At 46.4% G+C, this 16,755-nt stretch overlaps 1 protein-coding gene across 3 annotated transcripts in view; it reads right to left on the reverse strand.

The window, feature by feature from the left end:
* Window positions 1-16,755, reverse strand: part of FAM193A (family with sequence similarity 193 member A) — a 159,261-nt gene that overhangs the window by 87,639 nt on the left and 54,867 nt on the right. For all 3 annotated transcript variants that reach the window (XM_045997105.1, XM_045997106.1, XM_045997104.1), the window contains one exon: window positions 6,293-6,538. In XM_045997105.1, coding sequence (XP_045853061.1) covers window positions 6,293-6,520 — 228 coding nt within the window. In that variant the 5' untranslated portion in view covers window positions 6,521-6,538. Of the gene's footprint in view, window positions 1-6,292; window positions 6,539-16,755 lie in introns of those variants that run through there.

Consider the following 16,755-nt stretch of genomic DNA (forward strand, 5'->3'; position numbering starts at 1 on the left):
TTATGAAGTTCCAAACATCAGGAAACTAGACAAAGAGTGTTTAGGAGCATGGCTCGTAAAGAACATCAGGAGGGTGTCGACTCCACAGAGAAGGGCAGGACTGGGAGTGGCACAAGAGGGGATCTGAGCTAGGGGTGATGCCTGCGTTGTGACCCCAACAGGTTAGCCCTAACTGCTGAGTGACAGTCATTTCACCACTGAGAAACAGACTCTCAAAAGTGACCAATTGAGTCAACCTTTCTGCGAGTGCACAAAACCACGTAAAACACACCAACACCAAGAGACCAAAAATAATAGTACATGAAAGGAGGGGAAGAGAAGAAGGGAGCTCACAGAGCCCCACAAACAGTGAACAAAACAGTCCCTCTGGAGAAACCACATGAGGCTTCAGTACAATAAAGGAACAATACATCAAGACTGAGTCATTTTAACATGTATTCACCAGCACAGCTTTAAAATGTAAAGTAAAAATGAAAATATTTATAAGGAAAAAAGGACAAATATACATGCAGAGTAGGATAGCTTAACTCTGCTTACTCAGAAACGGACACATTAAGTATGCTGAAAAACTAGTCAAAACACAGAAGGAATCGGGGCGCCTGGGTGGCTCAGTGGGTTAAAGCCTCTGCCTTCTACGCAGGTCATGATCCCAGGGTCCTGGGATCGAGCCCCACATCAGGCTCTCTGCTCAACAGGGAGCCTGCTTCCTCCTCCTCCTCTCTCTCTCTGCCTGCCTCTCTGCCTGCTTGTGATCTCTGTCTGTCAGATAAATAAATAAATAAAAATCTTAAAAAAAAAAAAAACACAGAAGGAATCAAGAGCACAATTAACAACGGGTTGAACTAATAGGGGAACACAGAGTCCTCTAAATCCTGGGAACACATTTTCAAGGACACATGGAACGTTCAGAAAAACTTAACCATGTAGTAGTATAACTAACTGGAGAGGAATCATAATAAAGATCATGACATCCAACAGCATTAAATTAAAAGTCAATGATTAAAAGTAACCCCCAAGATCTGTTTGTGTATTTACAAATACTTCTAAGCAATTCGTGGCTGAAAAACAAAAATAATGAAAATTGGATAACACTTAAAACTGAGCCACTAACATTTCAAAGTCTAGTACAATGAGAGATTACCAGCAGGTATCAGAGCAGAATAAAAACGGATGGGTGAGAACTCAGGAAGGCAGAAAAGTAACCACAGAGCAAAAAGAAAAACCAGGGCGCCTGGGTGACTCAGGTCATTGGGCATCTGCCTTCAGCTCAGGTCAGGATCTGGGTCCTGAGATCGAGGCCCACATTGGACACTGGACTCTGCTTGGCGGGGAGCCTGCTTCCCTCCACCACAGCCCCCCATGCCTGCCTCTCTGCGTACTTGTGATCCCACTCTCTCTGTGTCAAATAAATAAATAAAATCTTTAGAAAAAGAAGAAGGAGGAGGAAAAAAAAAACCAGATTTGTGGTCACAACCAGCAGGAACTGTGTGGTGATGGCCCAGGGGCTTTTTGCCTGGAAGTCGGAAAGTGGGACAGGGCTGTCTCCCTGCCTGCCCCCAAGCAGGCTCAGGTTTGCTCCCACAAGGTCTCCAGGTGAGATCAGCAAGGAATGCAATTCCCCGAAGCAGTTGGTCCCCCAGAGCAGGTGCCCCAGACACCTGTCAACAGCCCTCAGAGAGGCTTAGAAATGGACAGCAGCCCCCCAACAACGTGTACCCCATCTTGCCATGGCATCCATACCCCTATTCCAAGGACAAGAAAGTGAGAGGACCCCAGGTATTCACTTACTGACAGATGTCTACAATGCAGGATACTGTGGTGTGTGCCATCACCACCTTCCAATACACAAAAAACAGAATAGAACATTTCTGGAGGAACGGACAAGAATCTGCCAACACTGGAAGCCTCAGGAAGATAGAGGACAAGAAGGAGACAAGTCAGAGAGGGACCACTCTGCTCAGCTTTGAGCTCTGCTGCTGAACACTTCCTTACCGCACATGCCCAGCACTACCTAATCATGTCTACGCCACATATAACAGCAGCAATTAATGAAACAGAAAGGAGAGAGATTTAAGTTTAAAAAAAAAAGTTTAAAAAATTTTAGATTAACTAAACTTAAGATTTGTCCTTTCTTTGAAAAGACAAAACTGACAGACTTCTAGCAAGACCAGTTCACAAAAAGAAAGAGAAAGCACAAATATAAGGGATAAAGATTTGTATGCATGGTACAATAAAAAGTGAAGACAGGTCCTCCACACAATTTTATACCAGGAACTCTTAACAATTTCTCAGAATATAATCCACCAAAACTAACTGGAAAAGAAATGGAAAACCACTTATCCACAAAAGAAACCAAACCAGAAGTTTGTTTCCCCAGAGAAACAAACGACAGGAGTGGGAGAGATGGTGACAGCTGGGAGGGACCTCGAGGTCAGAGGCGGGTATCTGAAGAATGGACAATTCTAGAGCATCTGTGCTCTCCTGGGCATGATTGAGGACAGAAGGAAAGATCTGTGGTGCGTAAGAAGAAAAGACTAACCCGAGCAGCGAAGCCGCAGAGAAGATGAGAGGGGAGAGGCCCCAAAAGCCCCAGGGAGGTGGACCTCCCCTGGCTGCAAGGGTAGCAGAGACTGGGAAAAATAGAGGTAGCCAGGGTCTGAACGTCTGCTTCGACCCCCACCCTGGAGTGTGAAGGTTAGCAGCACCTGAGCTGTGCAGAGCAAAGAAGGTGTGTGGGGTTTGGAAAGAAAAGAGAAGGGAAGGTTTGCGCCCTTTTGCGATCAGGTCTGAAGCCAGAGCAACACACCAAATGCCCACTCACAGCCAGGAACCACGATGTCAGCGTGCACTGGGGAACCTAGGCCTGCGGTGTCGCCAGCAACACACCACCCGCTGGAGGGAGGGGCAGTGCTGAGCCAGGTCCCAGACAAAGGAATCCCAGGGCTTTGCAAGCAAGGGATGGCAACGGAGTCCTGGACCTCTGGCTGTTCTAGGACAACAGTGCAGTCAGAAGGCCCTGCCAGTGTGAATGGGGTGTGTCTGCAGGAAGACACCGGCCCGGATGACAAGGTCTGGGAGTGGAGGAAGTCTGCAGTCTGGCACTGTAAAGGTAGGGCGCTGGGCAAAGTCTCACTGATAATCTATCACAACCTGTGGTAACTGCCTGCTTACCTAGAAAAGAGCAGTTCCGTTCCACTCCCACTTTGTAACTCAGAGCTCCCACCCTGACAATGAGAAACTCCCAACGCCGGGCCCACCAGAGAGCTCAGGCGACCATGAGAGCCAGACAAGCGCATGGAGCTCCTCTGACGACAAGAGGACACACGGGCCACTTCACCTTCGGCAGACAATGGAACACAGCCTCTGAAGTGCGTCAGAGAACAACACTTGTCAAGAGCCCTTAAAGGCTGAGTGTGGCCAATGCAACCTTGCTGGACCCCACCCTTCTCTGAGAGGAAGACTCTTGCTGTGGGGGCAGCAGATGCCCTCCCCCCTGGGGCATAGGCCTGATCCACTTCAGGAGGGAACCAAGCTGTCCCCCATGGCAGAAAGCCACAGGTCAGCCACTCTGGGGAGGCGGAGGGGGTGTGTCCCACCCAAGACCCCTAGAGATACTGGCAGACTCTGGCTTACATCGGGCTGGAGGGGGGCGGTCACTGGGAGAGCTGCACCTGATGTCCCAGGCACCAGGCTGCCCCAGGTTTGGGCTGAATGGGGTGGGGGACGGGGTGGGGAAAACACCATGGTGGGAGGCCCAGCACCACACGAAGGGGGCCGACATATGCAGGGCGACCCCTTCCCTGACCACATAAGCAGCAGGGCAAAGCACACGCCACCAGAGAAGCGAGCATGTGCGGCAACAAGAGCAAAGCCAGGCCAGCTCCAGCGCTGGCCAAAGTGAGCTGGCCCTCCAGGTGCAAGCTGAATAACCAGGCCCCCACCCCCCATGGTCTCTTCCACGCGTGACTCGGCCTTCCACCAAACTGTCTGGGAGAAACAGAAACCAAGAACCAGCAACGCGTAAGGAAGGACTAATGACAATTCTGCACAAACTCTTCCAAAAAAAAGAGAGGAAGCAGGAGTACATCTCAACTCCTCTCGGGAGGCCCTGAAGGACAGTAAAGACAAGACGACCGCAGGCAAACATCCTTCATGAGCACAGACAAAAAGTCCTTGACCAACAAAAGCACATCGCCCGCAACATGTAGAAAGAATGTGCAGAGAAGGACCTGTACAAGCTTCACACAGCTTCATGCAAAACAACCCGAATCTGTAAACAGCACAAACACCTTTCTGCAGTGAATGGATCAACAAAGTGGGTGCATCTCTACAACTGATCCAGCCACAGAGAGAACAAGCGACCAACGCACGGCTCACAGCTCCCAAAAGCATCACACCCGCCTGAAGGAATCTATGTGACACTAAAAGAAAGCAAAACCATGGGACAGAATCAACTCAGTGGTTACCAGCCAGGCGGGAGGGCGAGGGGGGGCACCAACGTGACCAAGGGAACTTCTGGGGTGATGGAAATATTCTACATCATAACTGAAGTAGTGGTGGTTACACAACTGTAAAATTTGTCAGAACTCACTGAACTATATATACACACTTCAAAAGAATTTTACTAGATGTAAATTATATCTCATTTTTTAAAAAAAGGCCAGCAATTTTAGCCAGCTTGACCAAAGGCATCAACTTTACAAAAGTAGCAGAAGGTCTAAGTCTGCAAACACAGGCACCCAGAGTCACTTTTCTGGTGGGAGAAAGCCTCGTCTGACAAGGCGGTATCCAGGACAACTTCCCGCAGATCGTAGCTGTTTCCACTGGCCGCCCTTCCTGCCTGCGCCGGCCAGGCTGCAAGGGCGCAGCAGGGCTGCACCGAGGAGACAAGCCTGGCGGTGGGGCGGGCACACGCACACGGGCCAGGACTGCTACACTGCTGCCCTCCAGGAACAGCCCAGCTAAGGTCATGCTTTCGGAGGCCCCGGAAGGAAACTAAGTAAAACAATACAACGGTAAAAGCAAGAAGACCCGAGAAAGAACCACTGGGACTGATGAGGCCATCTTCTTAACCCTGTTGAGGGGCTCCGAGGTTTCTTCCCTTCTACGCTCGTTTGTTCACTCAGAGACCGCGCTTCCTGCAACGGGCTGGGCTGGGCATGGCTCCTGGCTAGAAAACACACAAAACCCGCTGCCCTTGTGGGGTGTCTAGGCCAGTGAAGGGCACGAACAAAATGAAGAAGTTAACTGTGCTGAGGAGAATACGCAGGGGAAGGGGGCACACTGGGGGAGGTGGGGTGAGAATTACATTGGGGCACACTGGGGGAGGTGGGGTGAGAATTACATTTTTATCCCGATAAATGATGCAGCCTCGAGGTTTAGCTGTTCACATCCCAGCGCAGCCTCGTGGTTGGGCACTGCCTTCTAGGAAGCCCTAGATCAGAGGTCCCCGGTGCAGCAGCTGGCAGGGGAGGCTGGGGAGACTGGAGATGAGGTCGACTCGCAGCATGCAGCAGCGCCCAGGGAGTGGCCCAGGCACCACACGGGCCTGGATAGCAGGCCCCGGACACGAGTATGTGTGCTGCCGGTGGGCGCTGGTATTGGCAGCGACGTGCAGGGACGTGTTAGAAGAGCTCAGAAAACAGCTGCCCACAGGCAGAAATAGAAGGAAGAGAAAAGCCCTAGAATGTGGGGTCTCACATGCTTGCAAAAGCCAAGTCCTTCGAAAACCTAAAGAGCAGACTCAAAGCCCTTTCAGGCACACAGCCAAAACACACGTCTGGACCAAAGAGCAGACTAAAACTATGGCCTTCCCATATAAGCCTGAACACCTCAAGAATGACTCCATTCAGCTGAGGCAAGAAATCAAGAAAAAACAGGGTGGGGAAAACCAGACTTGAGAACCATGTCTGGAAAAAATTTCAGGTGAGTTATCAGCACATGGGACCGGCCAGAACCAAACACTGTAACAGCTTCTGAGCTTTCCAGCAAAGTGCATTGCCAAAGACATCTTCAGGCCAGATGAAAAAAAGCCAAAACACATCCTTTGGGCCCCCTAAGCTTGCTGACCAAGTTGTGAGACCAAGAAGGACAGGTCCCCTCCTACTTCCCACAGGTATGGACAGAAGACCATGAGGAAAACCCCAGAGGTAGAGCAAGGGACCAGAAGATGGCATAAGAGGGGTTTCCTTCCAGAAAGCTAACCCTGATTATTTATTTCACTGTCACTGAGCTCTGTAATTCGCAGGGTAAGAAAGCCAACAAGCCCATGCACCCTGTGCTGGGCACTCACCGACGGCTGGTCAAGGCCGCTATGCCGCTCCTCCTTCTCCACAGTCCGCCGGCAGTCCGGGCACACCCACAGGGGCAGGTGCAGCACGCTGTTGCCCTTGGGAGCCATGGAGAGGGCCAGTTTGCTCGCAGTCTTAATTCCACTCTCTAAGAATGAAGAGTCCTTCCGCTCACTTCTGCACAGAAGACAATAATCCCCGGCGGGATACGGTGGTGTTCTATGATTCATGCCAAAATTAAAAGGAGTCTGGAATAGAAAAAAGAAAAAAAAGTTCTATTTTCAAAACATGATCCACAAAGCCAAGATCACTTAAAAATACAATACAGTTTTATTTTTTTATTATTTATTTATTTATTTATTTGACAGAGAGAGATCACAAGTAGACAGAGAGGCAGGCAGAGAGAGAGAGAGGGAAGCAGGCTCGCCGCTGAGTGGAGAGCCCGATGTGGGACTCGATCCCAGGACCCCGAGATCATGACCTGAGCCAAAGGCAGCGGCTTAACCCACTGAGCCACCCAGGCGCCCTACAATACAGTTTTACACCTACTACGTACATGTATGTTTACATAAACAATAGGGAATTTGTTAAATAAAATTATATCCAGTAAACTAAAAACTCATAAAACTTTGAAGAAAAAGACCATAAAAAACATCTTAGTAAGAGTTAGAAAACTGTCCAATTAGCCCCTTCACCCAAACATCTGTATTGCTCTCCCTCCACCCTGAGAAGGATCCATCTCTGTCTTCACATGACACCAGGACTCTTGGCAGAGTTTAAAGCCACTATTCCAGAGGTGTGTGCACACAAGGGCTCACACCCAAGGCAGGTATTCTGGCTGAAGTGTATGTGTGCAGATCCCAACCACGTCAGAGGTGGTATTCCAGTTCCAGAAGAAAGCTAAACATCGGCAGTCCAGCAGCACCACATATCCACGACCCAGCCTCCCTTTCAGCTCAGGAACAGCTCTGCTCACTTCACCTCCAGCTACACAATTTCAATGTCCACTTTTTTCATATAGATAAGAGGCAAGATCAATACCCTAGATTCTCTTCAAAAGATTATCAATTACCCTATCAGAAAAGGAAAACTAGCCTTAAAAACACACAAACAAGTCTCACAGATTTAAAACAAAGCCTGGAGTCACAAGGTCAGCAAGGAGGGGCCAAGACTTTAATCCAAATAAGTGTGAGCCCAAGATGGGTCATTTGCACAGAGGAACCGCCCTACAAATCCTGAAGAGAGGTTCAAGAGAGGTTCACCTGGGCAGCAGGTGAGCAGGAAGCCACGCATGGCCTTCCAGAGGCAGGCACAATTCTGCCAAGATTCCAAGCCAGAGCACAGGATGGGATCAAGGTAAGAGAAATCCCCCAGGCCTCCGCTGCCATTCCCAGCCACGGGACACAGTGGGTGCAAAGGGGGACCAGGACCAATGCCAAGGTTATTCAGGCTAGAACCTCAAAGTATTTTCCAAGGTCTCCAGTTCCACCCAAAGTCTCCCCTAGTACCCTACCCAAACCTGCCCAGCCAGCAGCCCAGCTGTTTCCTCGACCCACAGCTCCCTCCCTGTTTTCCTGCACCAAGGGTCACACATGTCTTTTGCTGTGCTTGTTAGCTGGACTTCAAATGTGCCTTTCCATGACCAGCTCCACAGCCGAGTGAGTACTCTCAAAAGTCACAGGCTCCGTCTCTAAAGCCACGGATGGCTGGCAGGCAGTCAGATGCTTAAACAGTGTGGCTGAATGAATAAATGAACGAATGAGTTAACTAAAAGAGAAAAAAAATGGCACCACTAAGAATTGCACATATGCTTTTACCTGCTTTTATAATCCAAGGACCAAAACTGCTTACACCTGTCACATCTGCAGCTTCCATGATTTAACCAAAACCAGTTCAGAAGCCACTCGAATGTCTGGGCTGTGAGGCAAGGGAACCGAGTACTATATCCCAGTGAGTAGTATTCTAGAAAGCTCCAGACTACCCCTCCAACCACGGCATACCATGAGAGGAGAGGTCTTTTTCTGTCCAAATCCAAGATGCAGAAATTAGACAATTTCCAAAATCACCCTATGTAATTGATTTACAAATTGATTTGCCCTACGTTGATTTACAAAATCAACCCTATGTAAAACTATCTCTTGTCCCTCAGCCTAGGGAAAAAAAAAAAGCCCCCTCATCAATAGAATAGCCACAGCCCTCAGATCTTTCTAGGCCACCTTTTTACTCAGAGAAGGAGCTGCTGGGCTTCAAGGCTATGAAGTCTCCCAGCCAGAGATCAGAAGAGCCACACCTGACCTGAGGTAACCAGTTCAGCCCCAGATCATCTGTCCATCCACCCATAGGTCAGCCTGTATGTCCAGTATTTACTGGGAGATACCATGTGCCAAGGCACTCCTCCGGGCACTGGGGACACAGCAATAACTAAAAGTTACTTGCCCACAGGGAACTAATATCCCTCTCAAAGACAAAGATTACAAATAAGACAGAAAAGGAAAAAATACCAAATATTAGACAGTGGTCACTCAGAAGGCAAAATATATAGAGCAGGCAGCAGTGTCTGGGGTTGTGAACAATGCCTTCCCATTTAGGATAGCCCATTTAGTGAGAACTTCCTCAAGGAGACACCTGATGTCTGGGGCTGGTGGAAGCCACACAGGTACCCAGGAGAGGGATACTCCTGAGAGCAAGCAGAAAGGCCCTGGGGCAGGAGGCCAGAGAGGGGAAGGGGGAAGTACTAACAGGGCAATGAGGCTATATGGGGGGAAGAGACAAGATAGGAACAGGAGATCAGGGAGAGTGGACAAGACTGCTAAGGAAGCAGATGTTGGGGACAAGAGAAGGAGGAAAGGCAGAAACAAGCCTTTCTCGGACCGAGTGCAGGAAAGAGCTCCGAGATGATGAAGCCCTCTGCTATAAACACTTGGAATGCATGCTGTGCCAGGCATCCTGACAGGTTAGATCACAAAATCAACTGCAAATAGCCCAAAGGGCCTGCTGGCTCCAAAGAGACATCGGACAGGCAAACTCAGACAGAAGCCCCGCCATCCACAAGGGGTACAGAACAGAGCCACAAAGACATCGTTTCGACAAGGGTGAGGCGAAGCTGAGGCCCAGAAGCTAAGGCCAAACAGAATCAGATGGAGCCGTGTGTAGATCTGGGAGAGGAGCGCTGCTAGGAGAGGCTGTGGCCATGCGCTCACTAAAGGGCCAAAACGGAGGCCGGGGGGCACTGCCAGGGCAAGGGGGCAGGGCAGGGGCTGCTCACTAGGGCTGGGAGCCAGGGAGAGAGACCTAAGTGTTCGTGGAAGGGCAGGTATGAGCCAGCTGGCACCTTAGAAAGAAACTTGACTATGTAAAAAATGAACTCTGGCAGAGGGAAGGCGGCTCCCGGCAGGTCCAGGCACAAGCAGGGCCGTGCAGGAACAGAGCGGTCAGACTCAGGAGTTATGAAGGCACAGCCACAGGGCTCACCTGCCATCGGACCCGAGGACGTGGTGAGGACAGGTCCAACCGCCCAGGCAGTAGGCAGGGGTGCCAGACACAGCCAGACAGGCGGGGCCAGGAGGAAGAACCAAGGCTTGGCTTTAGATGTTGTATGCATGAAGTTTGTATCAAACAACCAAGCGATGTGGTAGGCTTGTTCTGCACAAGTAAGACACTCGAGGAACAAGTCCCAGTGAGACGTATGATTCAGGATCACCAGCACAGGTGGTATGCAAAGCGCGAAGCTAGACCAGATGATCCAAGGAGAGAGGGCGGACAACATCCTGAACCAAAGTCAGAACTTCACTGCTTGACCAGTGTGCCCAAGTATGAAGCTGGTCTTCTCAAGGGTGGCAACCTCTACTCCCCACGCCTTCTTCAGACGAAGCAAGTACAGAGTACTACAAGAAACATACGTGACTAAAATTCAAATTAACCAAATACTCGTGCCTCACCGCGTGGTTACTCTCTGATCTGTGATTAAATGGGAGGTACAAATATAAACACCACTGATTCTTTTAAAAGGATTTACAGGTATACTGAAGTATGACCAGGTACAAGAAGCTGAAGATATCTGAAGAATGCAATCAGAACAGTCCTGACATATATACACATACACCTGTGAAACCACAGTAACTCACCCTCCAAGTTTCCTTGTGCCCCTCTGTACCCCCTTCCTCCTCACCCCGGTCTCTTCCTACCCCCACTCACAGGTGACCACTGGACTGAGTTCTGTGCCTCTCCATCACTACGCAGCTTCTAGAACTGTATATAAATTGGGGCACCTGGGTGGCTCTTAGGTCATGATCTCAGGGCTATGAGTTCAAGCCCCGTGCTGGCCCCACATTGGGTATGGAGCCTACTTTAAAGAAAAAAAAAAAAAAATCAATTTTTGGTCTAATGGATTTCCCATATTTAAAAAATGTTTGTTTTGGGGTGCCTGGGTGGCTCAGTGGTTTAAAAATCCTCTGCCTTCGGCTCAGGTCATGATCCCAGAGTCCTGTGCTCGAGCCCCGCAATGGGCTCTCTGCTCCACAGGGAGCCTGCTTCCTCCTCTCTCTCTGCCTGCCTCTCTGCCTAGTTGTGATTTCTCTCTGTCAAATAAATAAATAAAATAAAAATAAAAATAAATTAAAAAATAAAAAATGTTTGTTTTGTTGATTTTTATTTTTATGATACCATTTACTTTTGGGGGGTTACTTTGGGTATAACTGGCTCCTTCTCATGGTGGAAGCAAAGTCATGCCTTCCTCTTGCATAAAGAGGTGGTTAGTGCTAGAGTATCTCCACACCACGCGTTGGCAGCAGTCTGCAAACACTGAGATGCTGTGTTTTCATTCTCATTAGGTCCAAAATACCTCCCAATCACCCTCTGGATTTCTTCTTTGGTTCACGAAGTGTTGAACGTGTGGTACGGTTTCCTCATGTGTATGGTTTTCTGATAGTGATTTCTAATATAATTCCATGTAGTCAGAAAAGCTGCTTTGAACAATTTTAATTCTTAGTCAAGACTTTTCATGGCTCAGGATATGGTCTATTTTGGTAAATGTTTGACATTTACTTGAATGTGTAAGCATGCTGCTATTGTAGGGCAGTGTTCTATAAACCTCTCTCAGGCCAAGTTGGCTAACAGTCTCATTCGTCTTCTATAGCCTCAGTGATTTTGTTTACTTGTTCTATCAATCTCTGAGAGGTCTTAAAATCTCCAACCATAATTTTGTATTTGTCTATTTTTCCCTGAAGTCCTATCAGTTTTTTGTCCACATATTTTGAAGCTTTGTTATTAGGTGCAAAGACATTTAGGACTGTTATGTCTTCTTGATAAACTGACCCCTAAATCAGCATGAAAGTATTCTCTTTAGTCCCGCTAATATTTTTTACTCTGGTGTCTGTTTTTCTGATAACTACATAGCCCAATTTCCTCTCACTTATATAAGCGTATCTTTCCATATCACTTTATTTGTAGCCTATTTGCATCTTTATGTTTAAGCATGTTATAGCAGAAATCATATCATTGGGTCTTGATTTTTTCCCAATCTCATAATCCTTTAAAATTGGGATGCTGGGGCACCTGGGTGGCTGGGTGGGTTAAGGCCTCTGCCTTCAGCTCAGGTCCTGGTGTCAGGGTCCTGGGATGGGGCCCTGCATCAGACTCTCTGCTCAGCAGGGAGCCTGCTTCCCCTCTCTCTCTGCCTGCCTCTCTGCCTACTTGTGATCTCTCTCTGTCAAAATAAATAAATAAAAATTTTTTAAAATTGGGATGTTTGGACCATTTATATCAAATATAATTATGAGACACGGTTAAGTTTATTAAACTTACCATCTAATTCTTTATTTTTCTGGTGACACATTTGTTTTTGTCCTATTCCTCTTTTTCTACTTTTTAAAAACTGAGTATTTTTTATAATTTTATTTTATCTTTTGTTGGACTGTGACCTACACTTTTCCATTTGGACTGTTTGCTTCAGTGTCACAGTGTATGTTTTTTAAAAAATTATTAACATGTAATGTATTATTTGTTTCAGGGGTACAGGTCTGTGATTCATCAGTCTTACACAACACCCAGTGCTCACCATAACACATGCCCTCCCCAGTGTCCCACCCATCCCTCCACCTGCCTTCCCTCCAGCAACCCTCAGTTTGTTTCCTGAGATTAAGAGTCCCTTATGGTTTGTCTCCCTCTCTGGTTTCATCTTGTTTCATTTTGTCCTCTCTTCCCCTATGATCCTCTGCCTTGTTTCTTAAATTCCAAATATCAGTGAGATATGAGAATTGTCCTTTGATTGACTTATTTCGCTTAGCATAATATCCTCTAGTTCCATCCAGGTCACTGCAAATGGCATGGTTTCAACTTTTGGTGGCTGCATAATATTTCACTGTGTGTAGGTGCATATATCTATCTATATAGATAGATTTTTGAGAGAGAGAGAGAGAAAGCATGAGAAGGGAGAGGGTTAGAGGGAGAAGCAGACTCCCCATGGAGATGGGAGCCCGATTCAGGACTTGATCCCAGGACTCCAGGATCACAACCTGAGCTGAAGGCAGTCACTCAAACAACCCAGCTACCCAGGTCCCCCTAGATAGACCTTCTTTATCCATTCATCTGTCAATGGACATCTGGGCTCATTCCATAGTTGGGTTATTGTGGACATTACTGCTATAAACACTGGGGTGCACGTGCCCCTTTGGATCACTACATTTCTATCTTTGGGGTAAATACCCAGCAGTGCAATTGCTGGGTGACAGGGTAGCTCTATTTTCAACTTTTTGAGGAACCTCCATGCTGTTTTCCAGAGTGGCTGTACCAGCTTGCATTCCCACCAACAGTGTAGGAGGGTTCCCATTTCTCCACATCCGCGCCAATATCTGTCATTTCCTGACTTGTTAATTTTAGCCATTCTGACTGGTGTGAGGTGGTATCTCATTGTGGTTTTGATTTGTATTTCCTTGATGCCAAGTGATGTTGAGCACTCTTTCTTGTGTCTGTTGGCCATCTGGATGTCTTCTTTGCAGAAATGTCTGTTCATGTCTTCTGCCCATTTCTTGATTAGATTATTTGTTCCCTGGGTGTTGAGTTTGATAAGTTCTTTATAGATGTTGGATACCAGCCCTTTATCTGATATGTCATTTGCAAGTATATTCTCCCATTCTGTTGGTTGTCCTTGGTTTTGTCCACTGTTTCCTTCCTTGTGCAAAAGCTTTTTATCTTAGGGCACCTGGGTGGCTCAGTCGGTTAAGTGCCTGCCTTCGGCTCAGGTCATAATCCCAGGGTCCTGGGATCAAGCCCGCACTAGGCTCCCTCATCAGTGGGAAGCCTACTTCTCCCTCTCCCACTTCCTCTGCTTGTGTTCCCTCCCTTGCTGTGTCTTTCTCTGTCAAACAAATCAATAAAATCTTAAAAAAAAAAAAAAAAAAAAACCTTTTTATCTTGGTGAACTCCCAACAGTTTAATTTTGCCTTTGTTTCCTATGCCTTTGGCGATGTGTCTCGGAAGAAGTTGTTGCAGCTGACATTGAAGAGATTGCTACCTGTGTTCTCCTCAAGGATTCTAAGGATTCTGATGGGTTCCTGTCTCACACTGAGGTCTTTCACCCATTTTGAGTGTATTTTTGTGTATGGGGTAAGGAATTGGTCCAATTTCATTCTTTTGCATGTGGCTGTCCAATTTTCCCAACACCATTTGTTGAAAAGCCTGTCTTTTTTCCATTGGACATTCTTTCTTCTTTGTCTACGATTAGTTGACCATAGAGCTAAGGGTCCATTTCTGGTTCTTTACGCTGTTCCATCGATCTATGTGTCTGTTTTTTGTGCCATTACTATACCGTCACAGTGTACATTTTAACCTACCACAATCAGCCATCAAGTAAGGCTTTATGACTGCACACACAAGAGCCCTACACTCCCTTTCCTGGCCTTGGTGGTACTCTTGTCAGACATGTTAGGTCTACATATAAGCCCTATAATGCATTGTTGGTTTTGTTTCTTTTTTTTTTTTTTAAGAATTTTTTGGAAGATTTTATTTTTATGTAACCTCTACACCCAATGTGGGGCCTGAACTCATGACCAAGATCAAGAGTCGCACTCTCTACAGACTGAGCCAGCCAGGCTCACAATTGTTTTTGCTTTAAATAGACAATTGTATTTTAGAGTAAGAGAAAAGGTATTCTCCCCATACAGTTACAATCTCCAGTGTCCTTCCTGTCTACATAGACCCAGACTGCAGTCCGGTGTCATTTCTCCTAAGCTCAGAGCTTCCTTTACCATACCCTGTGATGAAGACCTACTGGCCATGAATTCTTTCAGCTTTTAACATCTGAAAATTTTTTATTTCATCTTCACTTCTGGAAGATATTTCTGTGGTTTAGAATTCGAGTATGCTTTTTCCTTTCTGTACTTTAAAGCTGTTCTTTCTCCATTTTCTAGCTTGCATGGTTTCTCATGAGAAGTTTGCTACCTTTGTCATTGTTCAATACGTATGCATTTTTCTTTAACCACTGTTTTCAGTGATACAATGATGACGTGTTGTGGTGTATTTTCTTTATCTTTCTCATGCCTGAGGCTTACTGAGCTTCTTGGGATCTGTGGGTTCAGAGTTTTCAACAATTGTACATTTTCCAGCCATTATTCTTTCAAATATCTTTCCATATTCCCTACACCCATTCTTTCAGGGGCTCCAATGACACATATACATGCAGTGGGCCATATGAATGAAGTTGTTTCAAGGCTCACTGACACTCACGGTTCTTTTTGGATACCTTCTATTGCTACCTCAAATTCATTAATCTTCACTCATGCAGTTAATCTGTTACTGCAATCTGCAATTTGTTACTAAGCCTCACGTAATGTATTTTTCATCTCAGACACTGTAGTCTGCAACTCTAGAAGTTCATTTGGGCTTCTTTACTTTCTGTATTTCTTCTTAACATGTTCCTACTTTCCTCTATTTTCTTGAATATGCAAAATATAGCAATATCAACTGTGTTAATGTCTATCTCATAATTCTACTACATGTGTCATTTCTGAATCTGTTTCTATTTATTTTGAACTTCATCATGGGCTGTATTTGCTTGCTTCTCTCTCTGTATGCCTGGTGTTTTTTTTAAAAGATTTTCTTTATTTATTTGACAGGTAAAGATCACAAGGAGGCAGAGAGAGAGGGGGAAGCAGGCTCCCTGCTGAGCAGACAGCCCGACACGGGGCTCGATCCCAGGACCCTGAGGTCATGACCTGAGCCAAAGGCAGAGGCTTCAACCCACTAGCCACCCAGGTGCCCCTGCCTGGTGATTTCTGACTAGACTGTGAATTTAACTGTGTTAGGTAATGGGTATTGTTTGACGCCTTCAAATATTTCTGGGCTTTGTTGTGGGCCATACTTAGCTTATAGGAAGAGTCGGTCTTTTCAAGGCTTGCCTGTGACATTTGGGAGGTGGGATCTGAGCTTTTTTTTAATCTACTTGGCTTTATTAAGTGATTCATGAATCAGGCAGCATCCTATTTGGCAGGTAGAGAGAGATGCCCCAGGATCAGAGCACCTTTAATCCTTCCCACTACTGAGGCAATACCCTTCTGACTGCGCTGTGTGTTACAAGATTCTCCCATTCTGGCTGGTGAGAACACAACCTCTTTGGGGTCCTGTACGAGCTCTGAAGATTGTCGCACCACTTACTTCCTGTGTTCTCTCCCTGACACATGGGTTTCCAAAGTACGTGTGCTCATCAATACCCACCTGAATATTCAAGGAGAACCATGCAGCTCTCCAGAACCCTCTTTTTCTCTCTGCAGCCCTCTCTTCTCTGGTACTCTGCCCTGCAAATTTACTTTGGCCTCCCCAAGTTCTTGGCTGCTTTCTTCAACCCAAGGAACCACCAGGTCTCTCTGGGCTATTCCCTCCTTTCTTTCTAAACCATGGTCCCCAAATTCTCTCCAGACAGTAAGCTTGGCCAACCCTAAGCTTATTTAATTTTTTCTGTCTCTTAGGGGTCACTGACCTACAATGTCTGCTGTCCAATGCTGGAACACTGCTATTTTGAGATATCTTGTCCTTCATTTAGTTGTTTAAGGCAGGAGGATAAATCCAGTCTGTTTCATTAATATTCTTAAAAAAATAAATGTACCAGAATAAACACTAAACATGTGTCATCCCCCATATCCTACATACCCATAAGATCTATTTATATAAATAAGTATTTATTTACTTACATAAGATGCTATGTTGTAACAGGGAAATTTTTCCACAAGAGAATGTACTTATTCCTAAGTAGGCAATATTGCTGAAAACACTCAAGAATGCCCCCAACAACTGAGTTCTACACCTATGATGTAAGATATTTTACCCTTTCCGAGCAAACTGGTTTTCCACTCTGGTATAAGCTGTCATTTGTGGCCAATGTGTATGTATAATAAAAGATACCAAATTCATTTCCTTGCTCGACTTATCTCTAGTTCTAAAAGTAATTTCCAAAAAAGAAACTTTTATTTAAAGA

This window comes from Meles meles, chromosome 2 (assembly GCF_922984935.1).
Source record: "Meles meles chromosome 2, mMelMel3.1 paternal haplotype, whole genome shotgun sequence".
Lineage (NCBI taxonomy): Eukaryota > Metazoa > Chordata > Mammalia > Carnivora > Mustelidae > Meles > Meles meles.